This window comes from Sander lucioperca, chromosome 17 (genome assembly GCF_008315115.2).
Source record: "Sander lucioperca isolate FBNREF2018 chromosome 17, SLUC_FBN_1.2, whole genome shotgun sequence".
Classification (NCBI taxonomy): Eukaryota; Metazoa; Chordata; class Actinopteri; order Perciformes; family Percidae; genus Sander; species Sander lucioperca.
In genome coordinates, this window is record NC_050189.1 from 30,156,906 (window position 1) to 30,179,574 (window position 22,669).

At 40.1% G+C, this 22,669-nt stretch overlaps 1 protein-coding gene across 1 annotated transcript; it reads left to right on the forward strand.

Annotated features, from left to right (window-relative positions):
- Positions 1-2,845: 2,845 nt before the first annotated feature.
- On the forward strand, positions 2,846-22,609 carry LOC116043880 (peroxisomal acyl-coenzyme A oxidase 3-like). Its single transcript, XM_031290892.2, has 19 exons — positions 2,846-2,964; positions 4,015-4,193; positions 6,204-6,301; positions 6,396-6,531; positions 6,995-7,069; positions 12,289-12,378; positions 13,659-13,802; positions 14,532-14,620; positions 14,772-14,868; positions 15,863-16,045; positions 16,237-16,359; positions 16,471-16,591; positions 16,699-16,821; positions 17,467-17,580; positions 17,747-17,862; positions 18,341-18,515; positions 18,607-18,674; positions 19,310-19,396; positions 20,858-22,609. The coding sequence occupies exons 2-19, from the start codon at positions 4,074-4,076 to the stop codon at positions 20,975-20,977; spliced, it is 2,079 nt and encodes a 692-aa protein (XP_031146752.1). The 5' UTR covers positions 2,846-2,964; positions 4,015-4,073; the 3' UTR covers positions 20,978-22,609.
- The last annotated feature ends 60 nt before the right edge of the window (positions 22,610-22,669 follow it).

Sequence of the window (22,669 nt, forward strand, 5' to 3'; positions counted from 1 at the left end):
GCCACCATCCCTCCATAGGTTTGGTTCACAAAACAAAAGACTAGCGATACACATATAACAATAAACACAAGAATACTCATTCAGTGTTACCCTACATTTTATTTATCACTGCATATGAATAATATAATTTGCGATTTCGTATTCTGAACATCTGAATTTACCGTTGGACACGCCCAGGCATGAGACGGGAGACATGAGAAGAGAGGCATGAGATGGGATGGCATCAGACGGGAGGTCTCTAGGTAGCAGCCATACACTCTTGCGTTCGCCTCCAGTTCTCCTTTCAATTCCACCTTAAAAAATGCCTGTTTCAGCCATTGGGTGGCAGTGTTTAACGCTAAATCAAGCCATTCTGCAGATCAGTGCAGATCACACAGCTTGTCCACAGCGATCGTGTTCTGCAAACTTTTCTGCCTAGTTACGCTTTCTTGTGCATATTCCGTGTATTTAAATGACAGCTCTGCAGATCAGAGTAACTTTCATTTTCGCTTTAGCGTCCTCACACTGGCCTATTATCTACTGTGGAACTATGGAGAAAATCCATCTCAAAAATCAACATTTTGACAATTGTATTGCTAAAGTTCCTGACTTTGCACTGCCCCCAAATGGCCAAATATGGTGTCACCTGATTCACCTAATACAGGTCCTCACCTTTCCAAGGATGCCCAACATGTCCATATCTACTGTGGAATTATGGAGATACACTACCAGTCAAAAGTTTGGGGTCACTTAGAAATTCCCATTCTACTCCATTACAGACAGAATACCAGCTGAGATCAGTTACATTGTTTTTTTAACCAGGGCAGCAGTTTTCAGATTACATTATGTGCTTACATAATTGCAAAAGGGTTCTCCAATGTTTTCTCAGGTAGTTTTTTTAAAATGATATCAGATTAGTAAACAGAATGTGCCTTTGGAACACTGGATGAATGGTTGGTGATAATGGGCAATGTAGATATTGCATTAAAGATCAGCCACCCACTCAGATCAGCTGGTATTCTGTCTGTAATGGAGTAGAATTGAAATTTGTAAGTGACCCCAAACTTTTGACCGGTAGTGTATGTAAGCATAAAAATCAAGATTTTGACCATTTTATTGCAATGATTCCTGACTTTGCACTGCCCCCTAATGGCCAAATATGGTTTCCCATTGAATGTGTCACCTGATTCACATACTACAGCTCCTCACCTTTCCAATGATGCCCAACATGTCCATATCTACTGTGGAATTATGGTCCATTAAAATCCACCTAAAAAATCAAATAACAATATCGAAATTACAGTTACACTGAAATGACCTGGAAAACAAAATGTAAAAAAAATTATGAAAATTCATTGAAATTGATTAAAACATTCAATTAAAACATATTCTCTATACTGTGTTGTGTGCTTTGTTATCCCATGTTTAAACCAATAATAAAAATATGTTTAAAAAAAACATCTTCTCACTGTCTCTTTGCTGAAAGCGCAGCTTCCCTCTTGTGTAAATAATTATATACAGTCCTTCCAGAAAAATGCGGAGTTTTTTTGTGATTGTTGCGGGCAAAAATCCTTGATTATGCGGCACGTTTTATTAAAAAATGCGATGGAATATGCGGGATATTTATGCAATTTTATGCGATGAAATTGCGGGAACTTGCAAAAATTGCGGTTTCATCATGAATTCATCACGGGGTTTGCAGCTTTTCGATGATGTTCACGTAGCGTAATTATGTCACTTCATAACGTTCCCATGGCAACAGGGGAAAATGGCTGCTCTTGTGTGAAGTATACGCAACATTTTTCAAATTTCTGCTAAGATATATGTGACTTTTTTGCAACGGAAATGCGGGGATTATGAAATCATGCAAGCCCTGCATATTTTGCACGGAAATTGGCAATTTATGCGGCGAAAGTGCGGCGTAATTGAAAAAATGCGGCCCCCGCATAAATATGTGGACTTATGATTATATGACTTATGATAAAGGCTGATTATGCATTGAATTATGCGATCGCATAATCGCGTTTTTCTGAATTGACTGTATATAGCCTATGCTCTTCTATTATCTAGACAGCACGTGGTTGCGCCGAAATGAAAACTGACAGGTAACACAGATGCCATGCACAGGCCACGCATCCAATAGGCCATGCGTCATGTGTTATGACATACCAGCTCCACACATCAGACATAACAGACTAATTGATTTGCCAATTATGAGTGTCCAACGGTGGTATGCTAACAGAGGCAAACGTGTTTTCGGGTATAGCTACACCAAATTATCGTTCTATACTTAAGGAGTGTAGCATAGGCTATTGTAATTTGTCATCCCGGATAATTATGCACATTTCAAGGAATAATGTCTGCGAAAAGTCACAGGTGTGCAAAAGACATCTGATGCTATTGTAGGCTTTGCTCACAAGGGTTGGTAACCTTTACTTTCTAGCAAGGCATTTTTGGTCAGAAATAGGAGCAAAAACTGTCTGGGGCCGCTAAAAAAACCCAACTTATTTAATGCATTAGTCTCCATTTGCTTATCAACATTATACCATAGAAATGGCCCATACCAGATCATTTTAAGCCAGTACATTTGCTTAGGTGCCGCATATCAGGCAGTAACCCACATTAGGACAATCCACCCCCTACATCATGCACTGAAGCTATCCCTAATGAATCAGGTGACACATTCAACGGGAAACCATATATTAGGGTTTTTATTATTTGATGTTAATGCCTATTAAATAGTAGCACTAATTGAAATCATAAAAATGTTATAACATCCAGTCTAATTCGGAAGTTTTGCATTCAAATAACGTTTGGAGATGGTGCTCTTACTTTGAAGGCTACCGACAGGAAATGGTTTTGTTGCTAGTGGCGGAACAAAACAGGACTCGAGCCACAGCAGGCTGTACACAGGTCATTGAGACTGTCGAAGAGTAGCTAACTAGTTAGGGCGATATTACAGGGTAGTTGACATAGAGCCGTAAGGTAAGACACAACTACACAACTCATGGTAAATGACGTTCTGTCAACAAAGACGTCAGTTCCTTTTTTTATGCTAACCTTAGTGCGTTTACTACATTTAAATCAACACGTTGTGTAACGGTAAAGTAAATAATGGAAAGACAAGACTTGAGACTCGAGAGGTTGACCTACTTTAGTAAACACTAACTTCTTCTTTTTCATATGTAAGCCATTAAACAACGCGATGTGTGACAGTGGTCAAGGCAGGGTTTAGCAGTCCCTTCATCTGCTATCTTCCATTGTAACAGTCTGCTGTGTAACTTTAACTTACTGTCCGTGCTGCAGGTACACAGAGGTGCCGATGAAACCTTGAACTCTGCTCTGTATTGATAGCAGCTGAACTACGAGGGTTGCTTTGATTAAAATAAAGTGTGCACGCTATCAGTTTAGATATAACTAGCTAACTGCTGCAGAGTTGTACCATATCTGGTCCAATATCTCTAAACGTGGGCACATAAAACTGAAGTTATCTGCATTGCCTTTATGGGAACATAACGTGCCCCATAATTGCTGTGTAATAATTTGACTCAGTATCAACTAAATTAATGTTGACACAGAGGTCAAATGTCAACAACTACAAATTTGTAGTGCAGTAACCACACATTGTCAAACAAAATTACAGTAAATACAATTATCAGAAACAAATTGCTGCGCAGTAAACTTGTGCTGTACCGGTACACCAAGTAGGAGCTGTTTTTTGGCAGTTTGCATATTATCTTCTATTTTATTAAATAATTGCTCAAAGCATTTAAACAAAATTTTGTGTTGGAGTTTGTAACATTCCAAAATATTAATTTTGACTTAAAGATTTTCATTTTCACTGTATATGCATATCGGTTCCAAATGCCGGTTATCGGTTTCATTAACTACTAATAAACGCTATCGGTATCGGCCTGGAAAAACCAGCGTCGGTCGACCCCTAACCCCAAGGATCTGAATACCCCCCTAACCCTAACCCTAACCCCACACCCAATGCTTTCATTTATGTTCCTCCCTTGTTTCTTCTTTACTCAGAAAGAGCAAAGTGCCTTATTTCCCTGCACGGTGAACCCCTTCAGTCTGAACACAAGAAGATGGCTCATGAAGTGGCTGACTTCCCTTGTGGCCCGCTGGATATCTACAGGAACAAAGCCTCTTTCAACTGGAAGGACATGCTCTGCTTCTTAGACGGAGAGGAAATCATAGCATTCAAGGTAGCTGTCAGCATCAAATGCTCTCTGTAGGTAGGACTAAATCTGCAATTTGTAATAAGTTAAACATGAGTGTCACTTTTTTGTGTGGCTATTTGCCAGATTGGGAACGGGGAGAAAGAGAGGGGTATGACATGCAACAAAGATCCCCAAGGCTGGAATCGACCTGTGACTTAGCCGTTATGTGGCATCCGTTGTAACCAAGTGCTCTTGCCTTCTTTAAAAACAGATATAGTTTTGTTTCTCTTTTTTTTTTTTAACTAATATTCCTGAAACACTTGGACACCGTTGTTTTTTTAAACATACACTACTCAACAGGATAAAAAAAAGTGCATTTCTTCGGGAATATTTTTAGGGGGCGATTAATCCACATTTGTTGCTCGAGTCAGTATTTGTGTCAACAGGACAGTGTATGTGGGATTGATAAACTGCAGTATGCGTTCATGGTTATGAAGGAAGATGTCACCTAGTAGGGCTGTTTACCTTATTCAGTACTTTTTAGGCACCGACTAAAAGTATCGAGTATTGAAAAATGCCCCGTCATTCAACACCCCAATTTCAATACCTAAGGAGTAAATCTCATCAGCGTCAGTGAGCCAATAAGCATGCAGCATGTTTCTACCAAGATCAAACAATGCTGCTGATTGGCTGTCTAACGTTACACATCGTAGAGACACGCAGGAAAAACTCTACGTTACGCGAGCGTGTGCCGTAATGTGTAAAAAATTCTGTTTTATAAAATTGGTATCGAAAAAAGTATCGTTTAGGAATCAGTATTGCAAATTTTTGAACAATACCGTATACCCCGACAGCCCTAACACCTAGTACTCACTAGGGGTGGAACGGTACACAGAAGTCACGGTTCGGTTCATACCTCGGTTCAGACATCACGGTTCGGTTCGGTACAATGGAGGGAAAAGCAAGACAAAAATGCAGAAGGCAATTTTTTTTATTGTGCATGTCTCAGGCTGTCCACTGAGCTAGCTGTAACAGCTTGAAGTGTGTAAAGTAAGATGTAAACAGTACACAATAAGTAGGCCTACCCTGCATCATCTCCAGACTCCATCTGTAACTTGTAAACAAAATAAGACAATCAGCTAGCTAGTGTGATATGGGAGACAAGCGCTGCTCTCATATGTGAATGCACAGAGCAGGGGTGTTAAAAGAGCAGCTTCGGTTACACAGAGCAGTTGGCGAATTGTGGCGTTAGCTTCACACGCTAACAGCGGAGCTAGCAGCAAACAGCGAAGCTAACAGCTAACGGCGGAGCTAACAGCTAATACCGGAGCAAACAGCGAAGCAAACGGGCCTGGAGGCCATTTGTGGTCGAGGCGAGAAGGGATACAGCTACGTCCGTGTTTGGTTGTATATGGAAGGGACTAGTTTGCTTCATGTGGACTCACTGGACTGACTGACTCCATGGATGTATTACTGACTCAACATGTAAGCGGGAGCTTCCGAGCTAAGGGCAGGGCTACAGATTTGGTGTCCCTAAGAAACGCGTGTCTTAACAGTAGTTCTGCATTACATTAATTCATTTGCACGCAAGTTTTATTTATTTTTATACCGTGTATTCTGCGTGTAAATTCATGGACCGGACCGAGACGTCCGTACCGTTTCGGTTCAATACGAATACATGTACCGTTCCACCCCTAGTACTCACTGACAAGTTGAGAAAACAATCTTACATCAAGGTCCATCTAGTAGCCGTTTCTGAACTTCTCATCCTATCAACTCATCTGCTTCAAATTATGAGTGAATGTAGTTTTTTCTGAGCACTTCAACTCTCTTCTCCTCATGTTGGCTTTAAATCTGGGGTTCAGTGTTCATCTTGACTTTGGACTCAGCAGTTGAGAAACGACTATTTGGGATTGTTTTCTCAAATGCTGTTCCCTACAAGCACCTTTAAGTAATTTTTTTAGTAATAAGAGAACATGTTTGGTACCCCATGGTCATCTAAATGCCCCTGTGCTGTACACATCCTGATCATTTTCTCTTATCACTGTGCTACAGCAACACTTGTTCAAGACACTTGAGAATGACCCTCTGTTTGCACGTCGGCCCGGTGAAGACGTCCCTCTCGAGAAAATGAGAGAGCTGACCTTCCTGAGGTATCAGCACAACAGTAACATCCTCTGTCATATATCATATCCTTATCTATATAATGTACATAGAGAAAATAAAGCTTCAGATAAAAATTCTCAGGGCAAAGCAGCTCTTCCGCTATGACTTCCTGACAAAAGAAGAGGTGATGGCTAACCCCTGGAAGACTATAACGCTCAGTGATTGCCTGGGCATGTACGACTGGGCCTTGGCAGCCAAGTACTTTCTCAACAAAGGGGTGAGTGTGCATTGGATGAAAGAAATACAAACTATAATGGAATGTACTTAGAGGCAGCAATGGCATGCATTATATTTACTATATTATATACTATATATTTACTTCCTTCTTTGATAATCTTACAGTGTTGACTTTCCAGGGCCTGTACTTGACCCATTACTATTCTACAATATGCAACTAGCCCTCCAACCTAAATAACGAAACTTGTCATTTGTAATGAGCATCAGCATGTTAGCATTTAGCTCAAAGCACCACTTAAAGTACAACGTCACAGAGCTGCTATCAACTGCAGACTCTGAAATCTATGGATAGTAAAGTTCTCTCTCCATTTTTTATCCGTCCCACACTTTATTTATTGGTATATCATGTCATATCCACATAGCCGCTAGCATTGCTTAACTTTGTCCCCTTTCAGTAATTGTCTCATCTCAGTAAAAGATGCTAAAAACATCTTGTGTTTTAGATGTTTGGAGCGACTATTGCCAACTCCGGATCAGGGAGACACAGCAAATATGTTGAAAACACTGAAGACATGACCGTAAGTGTTCAAAACAGCTTGTCGCTGCCAATAACTCCACCTTTTAGGTGTATCTGTTCTTTGTTAATGGCTGTCTAACGGGACAATGCAGTACAGGGATTTATTAATCCTGGAGCCTTTTCTGTTCACTCAGTGGTTTTACATTATTGTTATCAGCCTGTATTAAAATACAACAGGTACATATTGCTGTTCATTTAAGTACTGTTATTATTTTTTATAACTATAATAACTTGTATTAAGTTGTGACCTTTATTTTTTATAATTATTCATGTGACATTTTTACTGTTATATTGATGAATGAAGACTGCTGTTCATATTGTTGTTGTTGAAGTTTGATGAACATATTATGGCAGTTGTTGAGATAATTAGAAAAGGCTGATACAGTTGCCAAATGTGTTTTAAATGAAGTCAGTTACTAATGGCAATATATAAAGTGCTGTACATGTGTGTTTCTATAGTGGACCAATGCACCTTACATTATTTTAGTTGATTTAATTTCTTTTGTATTCTTAAACGACTATAATTTGGGAGGATTGTACAATTTTAAGAACATATCCTAATTGTACAATCCTCCCAAATTATAGTCTTAGTTCACTGGACCAGTAACTATATAGTGTAGACTACTAGTCTAGTCTAGTCTATAGTGTAGACTACATTCATGTAACAACAGGGAGAGGACACCTCAATGGTTTTTGACCTTATATATAGCTTGGGGGAAATAACTGATAAATATACTCTGTTACATTAATGTTTATAGTGTGCATTATATTTATCACTTAATTATCTTTATAGTTTCTAGATTTTAGAGTCCAATTTCTTCAGTGTCTTTCGTTTCTATGTCCATATATACGAGGGAGCAAATCATATAATATGTAAAGAAGGAAACACGTCCTCTATAAAAAAAAAAAAAATTAAAAAAGCATGGCAGATAATAGCGGACCAACTAAAAATAGTCTAAAAATATACATTTACGAACTACTGCTCTTAACTGAAAGCATTCAAAGAGTCACTTGTCATTTGCAAAAACGAACAGTTGTACACTTTGCATTAAAAGCGAGCAATGGAAGTTAATATGACTTAGGTAATTCATATTTTAGCCCATGAGTGAGAGGGAGAAACAAAGTGAAAGAGACATTTACGCATTATGCTCTATAGGGGTGGGAATCACCAGAGGCCTCACAATACGATATCATCACGATACTTATGTCACGATACGATATTATTGCGATTTTAAACATATTGCAATATTCTGCAATATATTGCAATTATTACCTTTTTCCAACTTCGAATTTCTCCCAATTTCAAATTATGTCCCCAAAAGAAAACTTTGTCAACATCTGTTTTATCTAAAAAGATCCATTTCTCTGTTTGTTCATCTCACTTCAATTTTATTGCTGCAAAATGGGATTGTCAAGCAGACAACCTGACCAACACACATATCATAAAAGATCGATACTTGGCGTCTGTGTATCGATACAGTATTGCCATGAAAAGTATCGCGATACTATGCTGTATCGATTTTTTCCCCCCACCCCTAATGCTCTAGCGTTGTAGAAAATTGATCTTCATGGTAAATTTCCTGAGTAACATTATCTTCTGCTCACTTTTAAGGCAAAGCGTACAACAGTTAATTATTGCAAATGATTAGTAGCCTAACTCCTTGAATGGTATGATTATGACAGTTTCCATTCAGAGCAGTGGTCAGTTAATGTATATATTTAGGCTACACACGCATTCAGGCGGTTTGCGATCATCTGCCTCGCTTTCTCTTGCTGTTTAGTTACAGCGGCCGTGTTTCTTTTTTTATATAAAAATAATGTGTTTCACGTTATCATACTTACATAAGAAGCTGCTGCACACTCTGTGTAAAGTATGTACAATAATCGTGGTCTGTTAAAGAAAGCCGTGAATGTGCATCTATCTGAATTACTTCATCCTGACTCGACCTAGTCGCTCCTCCTCAGCCTGACTTGGCCTTCGTGCGACAGATTAGGCTAGGTCAAGCCTAATCTGTGCAATCTCCGCCCTTGTCAACACCACATTTTACACATACATCAGGAATATTAGAATTAAAATGGTGAAGTTTTACAGGAGTAATATAGGTTCTAAATAACCATTTGTACTGCAGCAATCTAAACCTGGTGTTAATAGTTTGCATCTGTGCCAACAGGCAAGAATTGTTCCACTCATCATCTGAAATTTCTGTTTGTAAATCAGTTTTCCATGCTTGTAAATATGAAAGACTACTTTCTTTTGAGGAAAGTAGTAAAATATTGTAAAATTTGGAAAGCAGGCCTCTACTCTGATGATGGTTAACAGCTATGTTCTCTATAGTGGAGAGTGGGGGTTTCACAGTAGACTTTAGATGGGTAGTGATGAAACTTCTGACCTGTAAGTACTTAAAAAAATGTTTTTGGGCAAACCATATTTATTTACCAATTGCTCAAAAGACATCAATACTCCTTCACTATATAGGTCCCCAATTTTATTCAAACCATTATTCAGCCAAATTCTAAACCCCATGTCTGCTCTTCCTGATTTAAATCTATCATTTCCCCAAATTGGTGACAAGCATGAGAGCTTAGATACCTCCGACAAGGCAGCATGAGATTGGTGCCAGATTGATATAGTGTTTTTGAGAAAAGGATTTTTCGTGTTTTTTAATAATTGTTTAATTTCGGCTGCATAAAGATAAGATGTCAAAGGTAGCTTCAATGTATTGTTCTCAATGTGTATCCAAGATGGTGTATCAGTGATAGAAAAATAATAAGTAGCAGCACAAAGTTGAGCTGCCCAATAGTACAACTTGACATTCGGCAATCTAAGCCCCCCTAGGTCATAGGGCAGATATAGAAGGGAGAGCTGCAGCCTGGGGCGTTTACTATTCCATATAAATTTGGTAAGGGTTTTATTCAAGGAGGAAAAGAAGGAGGCTGGAATGTGTAAGGGGATGGACTGGAAAAGATATAAGAATTTTGGGAGAATGGACATTTTAATAATATTAATGCGACCTATCATAGAAAATGGCATCCCACCACATCTTTCTAAGGAGTCTAATACCTTTTTTTACTAAGGGATCATAATTAATAGATAGTTTTCTTTATGTCAGGATTTATTTTAATTCCCAGGTAAGTGAAGTCTTCATAGGTACATGTAAATTGTGTTTGTATTGTAGGGTTATTTTTGTTCATCATTAACAGGGAGCTTCTCTTTTGATTAATTTTATACCCTGAGAATTCACCAAACACCTTCAGAATTTGGCCAACAGCCTGGACAGACCTCCCTAGATCAGTTAAAAACAAAACGATGTCATCTGCAAAAAGAGACAAGCGATGTTCTGTTCCTCCGATTTGAATACCAGTAATATCAGGGGAATTACGTATTGCCATAGCGAGTGGCTCGATAGCAAACAAGAAAAGAAGGGGAGATAATGGGCATCCTTGTCGTGTCGATCTACATAGGCTAAAAGGTCTCGATAACTGGCTGTTTGTTACAACTTTGGCTATGGGCTCTGAATATAGTAATTGGATCCATTTTAAATATTTTTCTCCCAAGCCAAATCTTTTGAGTGTCCCAAAAAGACCATTCGATCCTGTCAAACGCCTTTTCGGCATCTAATGACAGAAAGGCGTGATCCATGGCAAATAGTTTTTCGTATAATATATTCAATAATCGGCGGGAACTGTGAAAAGCTTGGTGGCCACGAACAAATCCATTTTGGTCATTCGAAATTAAGTTAGGAATATGTGATTCAATCCTCCGAGCCAGAGCCTTACATAGTATTTTGGTTCAAGGATATAGGCCTGTATGAGCCCATATCTGTCGGGGCTTTACCTGGTTTTAACAGAAGTGAAATGGCTGCCAATCTTAAGGATGGGGGTAGAATACCCTTCCTATAGGACTCATTATACATTTCAAGTAGATGAGGTAATAATAATATAGGTAATAATTTATCTGAAAATCTCTTGTAAAGCTCAATAGGCAAACCATCAGGGCCAGGGGCTTTGCCTGTATTCATATGGGTGAGTGCCTCCTTAAGTTCTTGAATGCTCAGTTTTCCATCTAAATCATTTTTTGTCTCCTCTGACAAGGTTGGGAATTGAAGTTGGTCCAGAAACTGATCCTGTTTATCCATATTATCTGGATATTGGGATTTATATAAATTTTCATAATATTCTACAAAAGCATCATGTATATCATTTTATCATTTGTCATTGTGCGTGATGATCAGATGGGATGAAAAAAGTGACTCGTTGATTCTCATAGCGTACCTCCGTCATCTTCCTGCCGGTTCTCAGGGTTGGTTCCCGGTCCCGGTAGTTCAGAAACTTCATTATTACCACCCGTGGTGATGTAGATTTAGGGTTAAAAGGCCCGATCCTGTGTGTCCTCTCTATGATGGGGGACACGGTAAAACCTTCACCCAGTGTATCTCGGAACCACTTCTCCAGAAAACCACACATATCTGAGCCCTCCGATTTTTCGGGTAGCCCAACCAGTCTCAAGTTGGAGCGTCTGCTCCTGTTTTCTTGCTCTGTAATTCTGTCGCAAAGACTCTCCACAGTTTTCTCCAGTATTTTAACTTTGCCTTGAAGAGAGGTTATATCATCTTCTGTTTGCGAGATTCGCTCCTCCGTCTCACTGATTCTTTCGAGTGTAACTGTATATCCCCTTTTATATCGTTAATTGCTTTCAGCATGTCGGTAGATTGTTTAGCCATGTCACCTTTCAACGACAGAATTTCCTTGAGAAGGTCACTGTTTGTCGGATTCGGTGCCACCAGCGTCTCCGGTGTTTCGGGTGCCTCTGGAGTCTCCGATGCCTCCCATGTATTGGCTTCATTAGAAATATCCAGCGGTATTTTGCTAGCATTAGCCGTGTCCACATTAGCCCCTTTACCTTGTGAAGCCGTTTTACCCGGTTGTTGGCCAGTTTTTGCGTTTTTTTTTGTGGCATATTGTCCAGTAGAAGCACGTGGGTTAAGAACAAGTAGAATTATGTTTATTGGTCCAAGTTAAGGATAGTTTCAAAGGATTTAACAGCAAGCCTCACGCACATGCAGCCTCTCACTAAGACGCCATAACCGGAAGTCTTTAAGGACACAGTTGGTCATATATTTGTAAATTAAGATTTTTGCTTCCACGTTCCTAATGTTACTCAGGTGTGAAATTCATATTAATCTCCATCACTATGAACTCTGAATTTGTGTCCGTTTGTAGACGTTTGGATGCTTTGGACTGACTGAGCTGAGCCACGGCAGCAACACCAGAGCCATGAGGACCACAGCAACATATGACCCCTCCACCCAGGTCAGAACACGCACCACACAACACTCCATTCAATTTTCAAGTCAATTTTATTTATGGGGGAGAATCATCACAGAAGTTATCTCAGGACACAGATAGAGTAGGAGAATTCCCCTAAGAGCGATTTCTCCAGTGTGGCTGCGGGGAGGGAAAACACTCTTTTAACGGGCAGAAACTTTGAGCAAAAACTGACCATGTGGGCAGCGAGGGAGAGAGAAAAGATAGAACTGCGATAAAAGCAAAAATAATAATAAAAGTAGCAGGTTGTCGAGCAGGACCACAGCAGCAGGCGCAGCCACAATCCAGGTGCCACCACAATCCAGGTAAATCTGTAAGGCGAGAATACACAAGGACTCTGGGGAAGAAGCTAAGTTATTAATGGGGTACTTTCCATTCTCAATGCAAATCAAACCAGCTGTTAGGCTAACTGAAATAAAACCATGCCAATCTCTAGGTATGGTGAAGGGTATGCGATGATGTGGGGCTATTTTGATTCCAAAGGCCAAGGGAACTTTATCAGGATGCATAGTATCCTGGATCCATGAAATAACTGGCCTTTAAAAATACAAATCTGCCTGGCTCTATGGGAATTTAACATAGGGGTGTACTCACTTATTGTAAGGAAGAACATTTATTTATTTACAATACATTATTCATTCACAAAGAAAATTGGTGTCCTCAAGAGTTGGATGTTTCCTCATTCTTTTAATTAAGGCATTAAGATCAATTTCCAAAATATGTTTTATTCCTCTTTTAGTCAACTTTAGCATGGGTGTATTCACTTATGCTGAGCACTATAAGTTTATTAAAGAGAATTTAACTACAGTAAACTACTGTGTGTGATGTCAGTGATCAGTAGTGTAATGTGGGTGTTGGATGCTAGGGAAGGGTAACCGCTCACCTAACCTTAAACACAAACGAGGGTTCAGTTTGAAATAAAACAAAAAACCCAAGTTGGGTGCCAGCATGTCACCAGGGCCATAACATACGGTATTATCCTTTGACCCCGTGCAGGGGCCTGGTCCCCAGGTTAGGAACCACTGCTTTAGACCATCACTTAGTGAAATGGCATTCTTAATTTTGTTGTTATATAACTTACTAGAAGGTTCTTGCACACCAGACACTGGTGCTCACTTTATTAATATTTCTGCCCTCAAACCTTCATCTGGTAAAATATTTCCTGGTAAAATGTTGCTGGTTTACTGGTACGTCTACCTTCTAAGATTTTACAGGGTAATGTGGCAATTTGTAATCATTACTATGTTCATCTTTCTACTCTGTAGGAGTTTGTGATCAACTCTCCGGACTTTGAGGCCGCCAAGTTCTGGGTGGGGAACATGGGTAAGACTGCGACCCACGCTGTGGTGTTCGCTCAGCTCTACACGCCTGACCAGGTGTGCCACGGCCTGCACTCTTTTGTTGTGGCGGTAAGACTCTGACCTTTAACCCCTGACCCAGTTACAGCTGGTTACATTATCAGGAAATGTTATCTGATGTTATTTCACACAGCTGCATCTCAGAAAACTCATTGTTACCCAAGTTTTCAACTCGGAATGTTGTTCCATCTCTGGAAGTGCAGTGTGACACTGAAACATACAATGTAATTCGGTACTCAAAAAATATCCAAAACCAAAAAGGATTACATTGTCTGGAGTGTACGTTATAGTATATACGCTAAAGAAGTGCATCACTGAAAGCGGATGAAGTCTTGTTTAGTAAAGTATGAACTGAAATGTAATTTTGATGTTTAAACAATCACATTAGCAGAGCATTTTAATCCAACCAAAAAACTAAAATGTATATGAATATATGCCCTCCGTTCAAAATGTGAAAAATACAAATGAGGAAAAGTAAAGATAAGTCAAAATTTTCCAGTAGTTCCAATTGTCTAAAGTGTGACATTGTGTGAGAGAGGATGATTTTTAATTTTTATTTATGCATGAAGTGTGGAAATGGTGGGAGTGGGAAGATTTTTAAGAGTTTTCTTTGAGTAAACAACAAGGTACAACAATCTGAAAATTCCTGAAAACATTATGAAAATAGAAAAGCTATAAAGTTATACTGTATAAAGTCAAACTGGTCATCCACAAATACACATATGAACAGGGATGGTTTTAAAATTCGTCAAAATTAAATCAATAACCATTGTGCTGCAGCTGAGAGATCCCAAGACCCTGCTAGCTCTGCCTGGTGTGCTGGTTGGAGACATGGGCAAGAAGCTGGGCCAGAATGGACTGGATAACGGGTAAGTGACAGATACGACTTAATAAATTATTAAAGTTGAAACAGACACACCGCATTACTATAATTTCAATATATGTCTTGCTTTTGCGTCAGGCACACGTTGCCAGTGTTCTGTGTAACCAAAGATCATTTATCTGTCTCTCTCCCTTCAGGTTTGCTTTGTTTCATAATGTGAGGATCCCTCGGGAGAATCTGCTGAATAAGACGGGAGATGTTACTCCTGATGGCCGCTACGTTACACCATTTAAGGTTAGTAAGAGTTCCACTGGTGGAAAGCGCTCAACGGGCATTACAAGCAACCAATGAAAGTTAAATTACAGCTGCACTACTCAATATTGTTGTGCACTTCACAACACGGAAGCTCCTGACATGGCTCAATACATGAATGAGGCCCAGAAAAGAATTGGTGGGCCAAACACCAGCTACTGGTGAATGGAGCAGTCACTCAACGCAGTTTTGCAATGCCGCTGTGAGTGACGTCACACGCCAACCCCGGGTTTGCCGAGGGTGGGATGTAAACTGCAACAATTATACCAGCAATCTCCCTGGGCATATAATATGGCCTGAGTCCTACAGCTCAGCTCAGTTCAATGTCCGGGCAGCACACACGTTCCTTGATTGTGATATGACCAGGATTACACCATCTGTTGTTAACAAAAATAACAAGCCCCCCTCCCTTCACGCTTACCACTTGTGGTGCAGTCCCTGTCTGCCACGATCAGTCTGGAAGGACAATCATGGTCTAATCCAAAGGTGGCAGAGAGTGAAAGAGCTAAGATCATGTGGGACTTCCAGATCCAGACTGATAAAATGGTGATGGATATCATGACATTGTGGTGGACAAACAGCAGAACAAGGCAGTTGTGATAGATGTAGCAATTCCAAGCGACAGCAACATCAAGAAAAAAGAACACGAGAAGCTTTGAAAATACCAAGGGCTTAACAGTGATTCCAGTGGTAATCGGAGAACTCAGGCTGTAACCCCTGAACTGGGACAGTGGCTCCGGCAAATTCCAGGAACAACATCTGGGGTCTCTGTTCATAAGAGCGCAATCCTAGCAACAGCTAAGATATGGTGCAGAACCCTCAGGCTCCCAGTCCTCTGGTAGAGGACCAAAGCTTGAAGGAAGGAAAAAGACCGCCCTAGTATGGGGCGAGTGGGGAATTATTATTTTTTTTATATATTTTTTTATTTTGCTCATGAATTGTAATGTTTCTCCATTGTTACATTCCTCTGCTTCAGGACCCCAACAAGCGTTTCGGGGAGTCTCTGGGTGCTCTGTCAGGTGGCAGGGTGTCCATCACCAGGATGGCTTTGGTCAACCTGAAGCTGGCTCTGACTATTGCCATCCGCTTCTCAGCCACCAGAAGACAGTTTGGACCCAAAAACACAGAGGAGATTCCTGTTTTGGAGTACCAGTTACAGGTCAGGATGAAGGGAGTGGATTTGAAAGCAGATTTACCTAAGCATATTACAAAGCACCTTATCAAAGTAACAGGAGGTATCTAAAGCCACAACTACACTTAATGCTTTATGATATTTGTGTACATATCCTTTAATAATGGGGGTGCATATTTTTACACAAATTCCTTGGAAATTTGTTTATATTGTTTCAGCAATGGCGTCTGATCCCATACCTGGCAGCAGCGTATGCTCTTGAACACTTCTCCAAATCCATCTTCATGAACTTTGTTGAGTTCCAGATTGGACAGATGATGAGGGAGAAGAGTGACAGACAAGTGAGTTAAGATGATGTGCATGTGTGTGTGTGTGTGTGTGTGTGTGTGTGTCTATATCCAGAGTGAGCATACTGTATAAACTATAGTCTAATATGCCTGTGTGTATTGCAGGCAGAGATGGGCAGGGAGATCCATGCTATAGGCTGCTCCAGTAAACCGCTGGGCTCGTGGATTGCTCAGAGAGGGATTCAGGAGTGTAGGGAGGCCTGCGGTGGACATGGATACCTGGCCAGTAAGTCTCTCTCACACGCACACACACACACACACACACACACACACACACACACACACACACACACCCACACGCACGCACCTAACTAACTTCTCTCTCTTTCTCAGTGAACCGGCTGGGTGATCTGCGTAATGACAATGACCCAAACTGCACATATGAAGGAGACAACAACGTCTTGCTGCAACAGACCAGCAACTATCTGCTCAGCTGGTTCCATGCTAAACACCGCGGTCAGTCCCCTATGCACTGCAGGATTATTACAAGCCTTTAATGTCAGATACAGCATACGGTGGCGCGATGCAACGCTGTAGCTGCTACCAATATTCCTTCAAAAGGCTAACTTGAAAGTTGAGTTCTTTACAAGTGTTGTGCCGATTGGCAATTGTATCACTTATCGGTGACTGACGTGATGTTCTTCTGCAGTTGCTAGTGCTGATGCGCCTGCCAATGTAAACCAACAGTTATTAATCACTAGCATTCTTCACCAATCACCATCTAGCCAATTGTGATAATCCTTTACATAATTGGGGTGAACTCTGGCCACAGACTGTAACAATAATGGACGAAGTTTTTGAAAAGTAAAGCCAATGCAGAAGTGCCTCAAACCTGCATTCTATCTAATTTCCAGCAGGGGGCAACTCCACTAGTTGCAAAAAGAAGTCAGTTTCTATAGAAGGCTATGGGAAAATGGCCCTACTTCTCACTTGATGTATTCCACAGTAATCATTTTAATAATGAGTTTATGGTCTCAATCGCTAGTTTCAAGTCTTCTTTAATTCTCAGTCAATATTGTGTATAAGACAATTAGATCATGTACGGCAGAGCGCAGGAACTCTGATCTCCAAAGTTTCAGCTGCTGTGTTGTGTGGTTTCAGATGGTGTGCGCATTGAGTCTCCTCTTCACACTGTGGACTTCCTGGATGATTCCCACAAGATCCTGGAAAGCAAGTTCACAGCAAGAACGATGGAGGAGTGTATGGACTCTGCAGGTACTCCTAGAACTCAGAAGGGATTATTCCCTGAACTCAACACGGTATCTAAATATACCTTTAACCAGTTATCTAAATATCACAGATACAAAAATTCTACTGATTGCATTTCTAGAGTTGTTTCTCAGTTTAACATAGTGAGTGTACTCCTTGTTCATCCTGTCAGTGCCACTGGCAGCCTATAAGTGGCTGGTGTGTTTCCTGCTGGAAGAGAGCCAGAAGAGGCTGGAGCAGGAGATGGCCTCGGGAAAGGATGAGTTTGAGGCCCGTAACAACAGCCAGGTAAGACACACACACACACACACACACACACACACACACACACACACACACACACAACTGCACAGAGCCTTTATGGATACGCTCAGCTATGCCCATACCTCAAGCTAAAAATAAACTCTTGTTCTCAGTTATTTGAAAAAAATTGGCGGGAGTTATAGTACAATAATACTTGAGATTGACAATTCAAAGATTGTGTGGCTTAATAAGACCCTGCATACAGCTCTATGGATTTAATTAATCATTTTAATTGCCTGACTGCCTGTTTCCGGGCACCACTCAATCCTTTCCCCTTGACATCAATATTTAGGTGTCTGAAGCTGCTGAGAATTTCACTAAGCATATTTTTGGTAAATCTTTTCCTATGATATTCACAAGGTTAGAATTGAACTGTGATAATAATTGTTTGTCTTAGTTTATAGCGGAAATAAAAACTATACTATTAATGTTCTTGTGTGTGTGTGTGTGTGTGTGTGTTTAGGTCTACTATTGTCGCTCCCTGGCCATGGCCTACATAGAACACAACTGCCTCCAAAGGTTTCATGAGCTGACTACTGATATGGACACACCAGCTGGTCTCAGACCTGTACTAAGCAAGCTGTGTGCCCTGTATGGGCTGTGGAGCCTCAGCAACCACATGGCCACACTCTACCAGGGTGTGTACTGTACTCTATATACTACATGCATCAATCTAGATAACACATTCCATTGTATTGATATTTGTAACACGGTTTTGTTACTGCACAGGTAATTACTTGAGTGGAAGGAAGCCCACAGAGTTGGTCCAGATGGCCATTCTCACTCTCTGCTCCCAGGTACAGAAACATCCATGTATTCTATACGTAAGGGTTAATTACCTTATTACCTTGATAATGGAGACCTCGATTTTTAAGACCATAAATTTATATTTTCACGCATTTTGCAATCCAAATCTAAGTTTTTTCAAACAATTACTCTGTTTCCCTGGTAAAACCTAAGGGTTTGAAACATCATTCCCATCCCTTAAGGTTTTTATGCAATGAAAACGTTCACTGCTCCAGTAAATAGAACTGAAAAGTAGGTGTCCTATATCATAAATTAATATTAAATGTATTCAAATATAAAGTAATGGTTTAAAAAAAAAAATGTAATTTGGCAAGTGACCATGGTATAAGTGGGTTAATGCCCTTGCAGGTGTCCCTTATTGGACTCTGCGGCGCGTCGGCCGGTTCTGACCTCGCCATCGTCCATTAATTCCTGATAATGAACACCTCATCAGGCATTAACCCTTACTTAATGGACACCCTGCAGCCATGGTATAATATTGGATAGTGTTTATTGTTATGAGGTCCCTTTCTTGTGTCCATCCATACTTCCTGTCTTCATTAAGCTGAATGATGAAGTCATGATGCTGCCCCCCCACCTGACTTTAAGCTCAACCTGACCTGCTCTGTCTGTGTGTCTCCTCCAGCTGAAGGATGATGCAGTAGCATTGGTGGATGTTTTGGCACCTACTGATTTCATTCTCAACTCACCTATTGGCAACTCTGATGGACAGGTAAAGACATACATACACATAAAGCCTATTTGTATCTCAGTATTTTGATGTATGCCCATACATAATATAACAAAGAATTGTCATGTCTTACCAACACATTTAGGGCGCTGTTGACAGGTGAGGGGGTACCTCTTTTTATAAGATTAGATAATATGTGAGGGTAACTTTTGATGAATATTTTTTTTGAGGAAAAAAGGTACAATATACATTGTTCAGTTTAAATCTGACATGAACTGGAAGCTTAGGTTTTAATCATGGCCCTTTTTGTCACAGGTCCCCTGACAGGTAGACAAGAAGGGAAGGGTGGGGAGGGGGGTGGGGTTCGACCATAAATTGACAACAACAGTGGTTGACAATGACCCTCTCTGAACTGAGTTTAGCCAATCAAACCACTCTCTGCAGGGCCGGTCTGTTCGGTGCTGTTTCCGTAGGTTGTAGGTTGATTGGTTGGTCTGTTGTTGTCCTGACTCCAGCGGGTCAGGTCCTCTACTTCTTTCAAGTAGGCCTTTTCATTGTTGTTTATGATCAGGCCCACCACAGCTGTGTTGTCAGAATTAAGGGTGGAAGAGGTGCGTCTGCCCATCCTCACCACCTGGAGTCTGCCTGTTAGGAAGTCAAGGATCCAAATGCATAGTGAATCCCAGGTCCTTGAGCTTCATGACGTGACGGCCCTGCAGGGAAAAATGATGTTATACACTGATTTGTAGTCAATGAACAGCAATCTCACGTAGCTTCATTTCTTTTCGAATTGAGATAGGGTAGTGGGGAGGGTGTGTGCTATGCTGTCTTCCGTTAATCAAATGTGACGGTAGGCAAACTGTAATGGGTCCACTGTGCTGGGTAGTAAGGAGCAGATGTTATATTTTTATTTTTTGGGGGGCATTTTTTAGGCCTTTATTGACAGGACAGCTGAAGAAATGAAAGGGGAGAGAGAGAGAGAGGGGGGAAATGACATGCAGCAAAGGGCCGCTGCATCGAGGAGTTGACCTCTATATATGGGCGCCCGCTCTACCAACTGAGCTATCCGGGCGCCCAGTAAGGAGCAGATGTGATCATGGACCAGCTGTTCAAAGCATTCAATGACTACAGGTGATCGTCACTGGGCGGTCGTCATTCAGGCAGTCTGGTCTTGTTAGCTTGGGCACAGGAATGATGGTGGACTTATTGAAGCACGGGGGTATGACAGTGACAGGTTGAATATTATTGTGAACACCGGTGCTAATTGGTCAGCATGCAGTTTGAAGACCCACCACTTGCTATAGCATCAGCACTTGACAAGAAGGAGGAGGTGGGTTTGTAATCTGTCTTAGTTCTTAGACCTTGCGACATGGGGCGGGGGTTTCCCTCCTGAAATTGTAGTTCCACTTTCTGCCCTTAATAATAAAAATAGGTAAAAAAAAAAAAAAAAAAAACCTTTCTTTAACAGTGAGCACATCTTCTCCTTGTTTCTCCCTCACGTAGCTTTACAAGAACCTGTGGTCGACAGTGATGCAGGGCAGCCAGGTGCTGGAACGGCCTTCCTGGTGGAAAGAGTTCTGCTCAGACAAGCCGGTGGTCGGATCCCTCCGTCCAAAACTCTAGAACCAACTCAACAACCTCACTTTACCACATTCTAACTAAGTGCAATTTAAAATGTAATGTCCATACACACAACCTATTGCCAAAAAAGTGTGTAAGTACCTAATCAAGTGTTTATTATGAAACGCTGGAATCCTGTGCACTCTTAAGATCTCCGGATGAACTAAAGAACTCTTGATTCCTGGTCTGACGCTAAACAAATCAAACAGTTACACTGATACAATGACACAATTACCACAATTCCCTCATTAACACACATAGAACCCTTGGACCTGCTCACCAGCACATTCTCTAAAACATTAAAGCATTTACAAGTATGAACCTGAAAATGAGCATAATATGGGACCTTTCAAAAACCTACTTGCAAATGTCAACATTGTTCCATTAAAGGCTAAATGATGTGTTAACAACTACTACTACAACTAACTGGGCATATGCGCCGAATGTTTTCAAGATGTCGGAGTTTCAGGAATTACGTATTATTAATAATACATTTTAAAATTATTTGGCATATTTTATGTCAATGGAAAGGATGACTTTTTGAATTTCAGTTTGCCTTTAAATAATACAATATCTTTAGTATTTCACCGTACTTCATTGGTATGATAAATGTAATAATAACCATTATAATAATTTAGTTAAAAATGTATATATTTATAAGAAATTGCTGGATATACTGTAAGGTTTGGCATTGACTGATCATCCCTACTATACAGTATGTTCTAGAACATTGAAACTGATTATGTGAATTATACTTGTGAACAGTGCAATAATGTAATTTTAAAATAGCATGATTCCAGTGCAGTTATGTGTCAGTTATATTTTAAAATCATCGTTATGGCCATACCAAGGATCATTAAAAGTGAATACTAAACAAGGGCTTCTAGGTAACACAATGCAACTTTAAAGTGTTAACATAATTATCTTTATTAAATGTGATAAATTAAGGGTCAATGTGATTTTGAGCTGTTGTAATGATTGGAAATAAGCCTGTGGTTGTATATAACATATTTTTATATATAATATTCAAGTTTTAGAGAAGGTGTAAGATTTGAAGTTGTAGAAGAACATTTACAAAACTCAAATCTCACTTAACCCTTTATTAGGCAAAATCACACATGATACAGTACTGTGAGTGTGGTTATATGTGACTTATGTGTTACACTTACAGTTCAGAGTTTCAGACTGATTGCTGCTATGATTGAGTATTCAAAAGCATTTCTCTGTTATATTGGCTGCAATATTTCACCGTTCACATAGTGTGTGCACACGTTATTTACACATTATCAATTTTGTTTCCATACAGCCTTTATTTACAGGTTTACAAAGAGTTATATACAACCACAGGCTTTCTGTGTGTTTTTCTGAACACATTTGACATGCAACAATCTTACTGACCCTTACTGGAGCCTATATAATTGTCTCAACAAACAACCTCATAATTACAGTAAACATCTAGATGTGATTTTTTAGATTTATTGTATTTCATAGTTGAATGATGTGAAATGTATCTAATGGGATGTCATATTCTAATGAATGTGAAAATTGTGTGGATGTCAAGTTTCATACGACCCTGTAAAGAATGATCACAGTTCTTGTAAACACAATACAAATTAAATAAATGTTCCATACAACAGATTGTCTAAAAGCGGAACAATCTTTTTTTCTCGGAAATTATTAGCAAAAATAAATAAA

Bases quoted from the DNA above. Each gene is read 5' to 3' on its own strand.
- LOC116043880 (XM_031290892.2), top strand. From the start codon at position 4,074: ATGGCTCATGAAGTGGCTGACTTCCCTTGTGGCCCGCTGGATATCTAC. The intron at 13,803-14,531 runs GTAAGACTCTGA...ATTGTGCTGCAG, and splicing joins TGCACTCTTTTGTTGTGGCG to CTGAGAGATCCCAAGACCCT. The intron at 18,516-18,606 runs GTGTGTACTGTA...GTTACTGCACAG, and splicing joins CATGGCCACACTCTACCAGG to GTAATTACTTGAGTGGAAGG.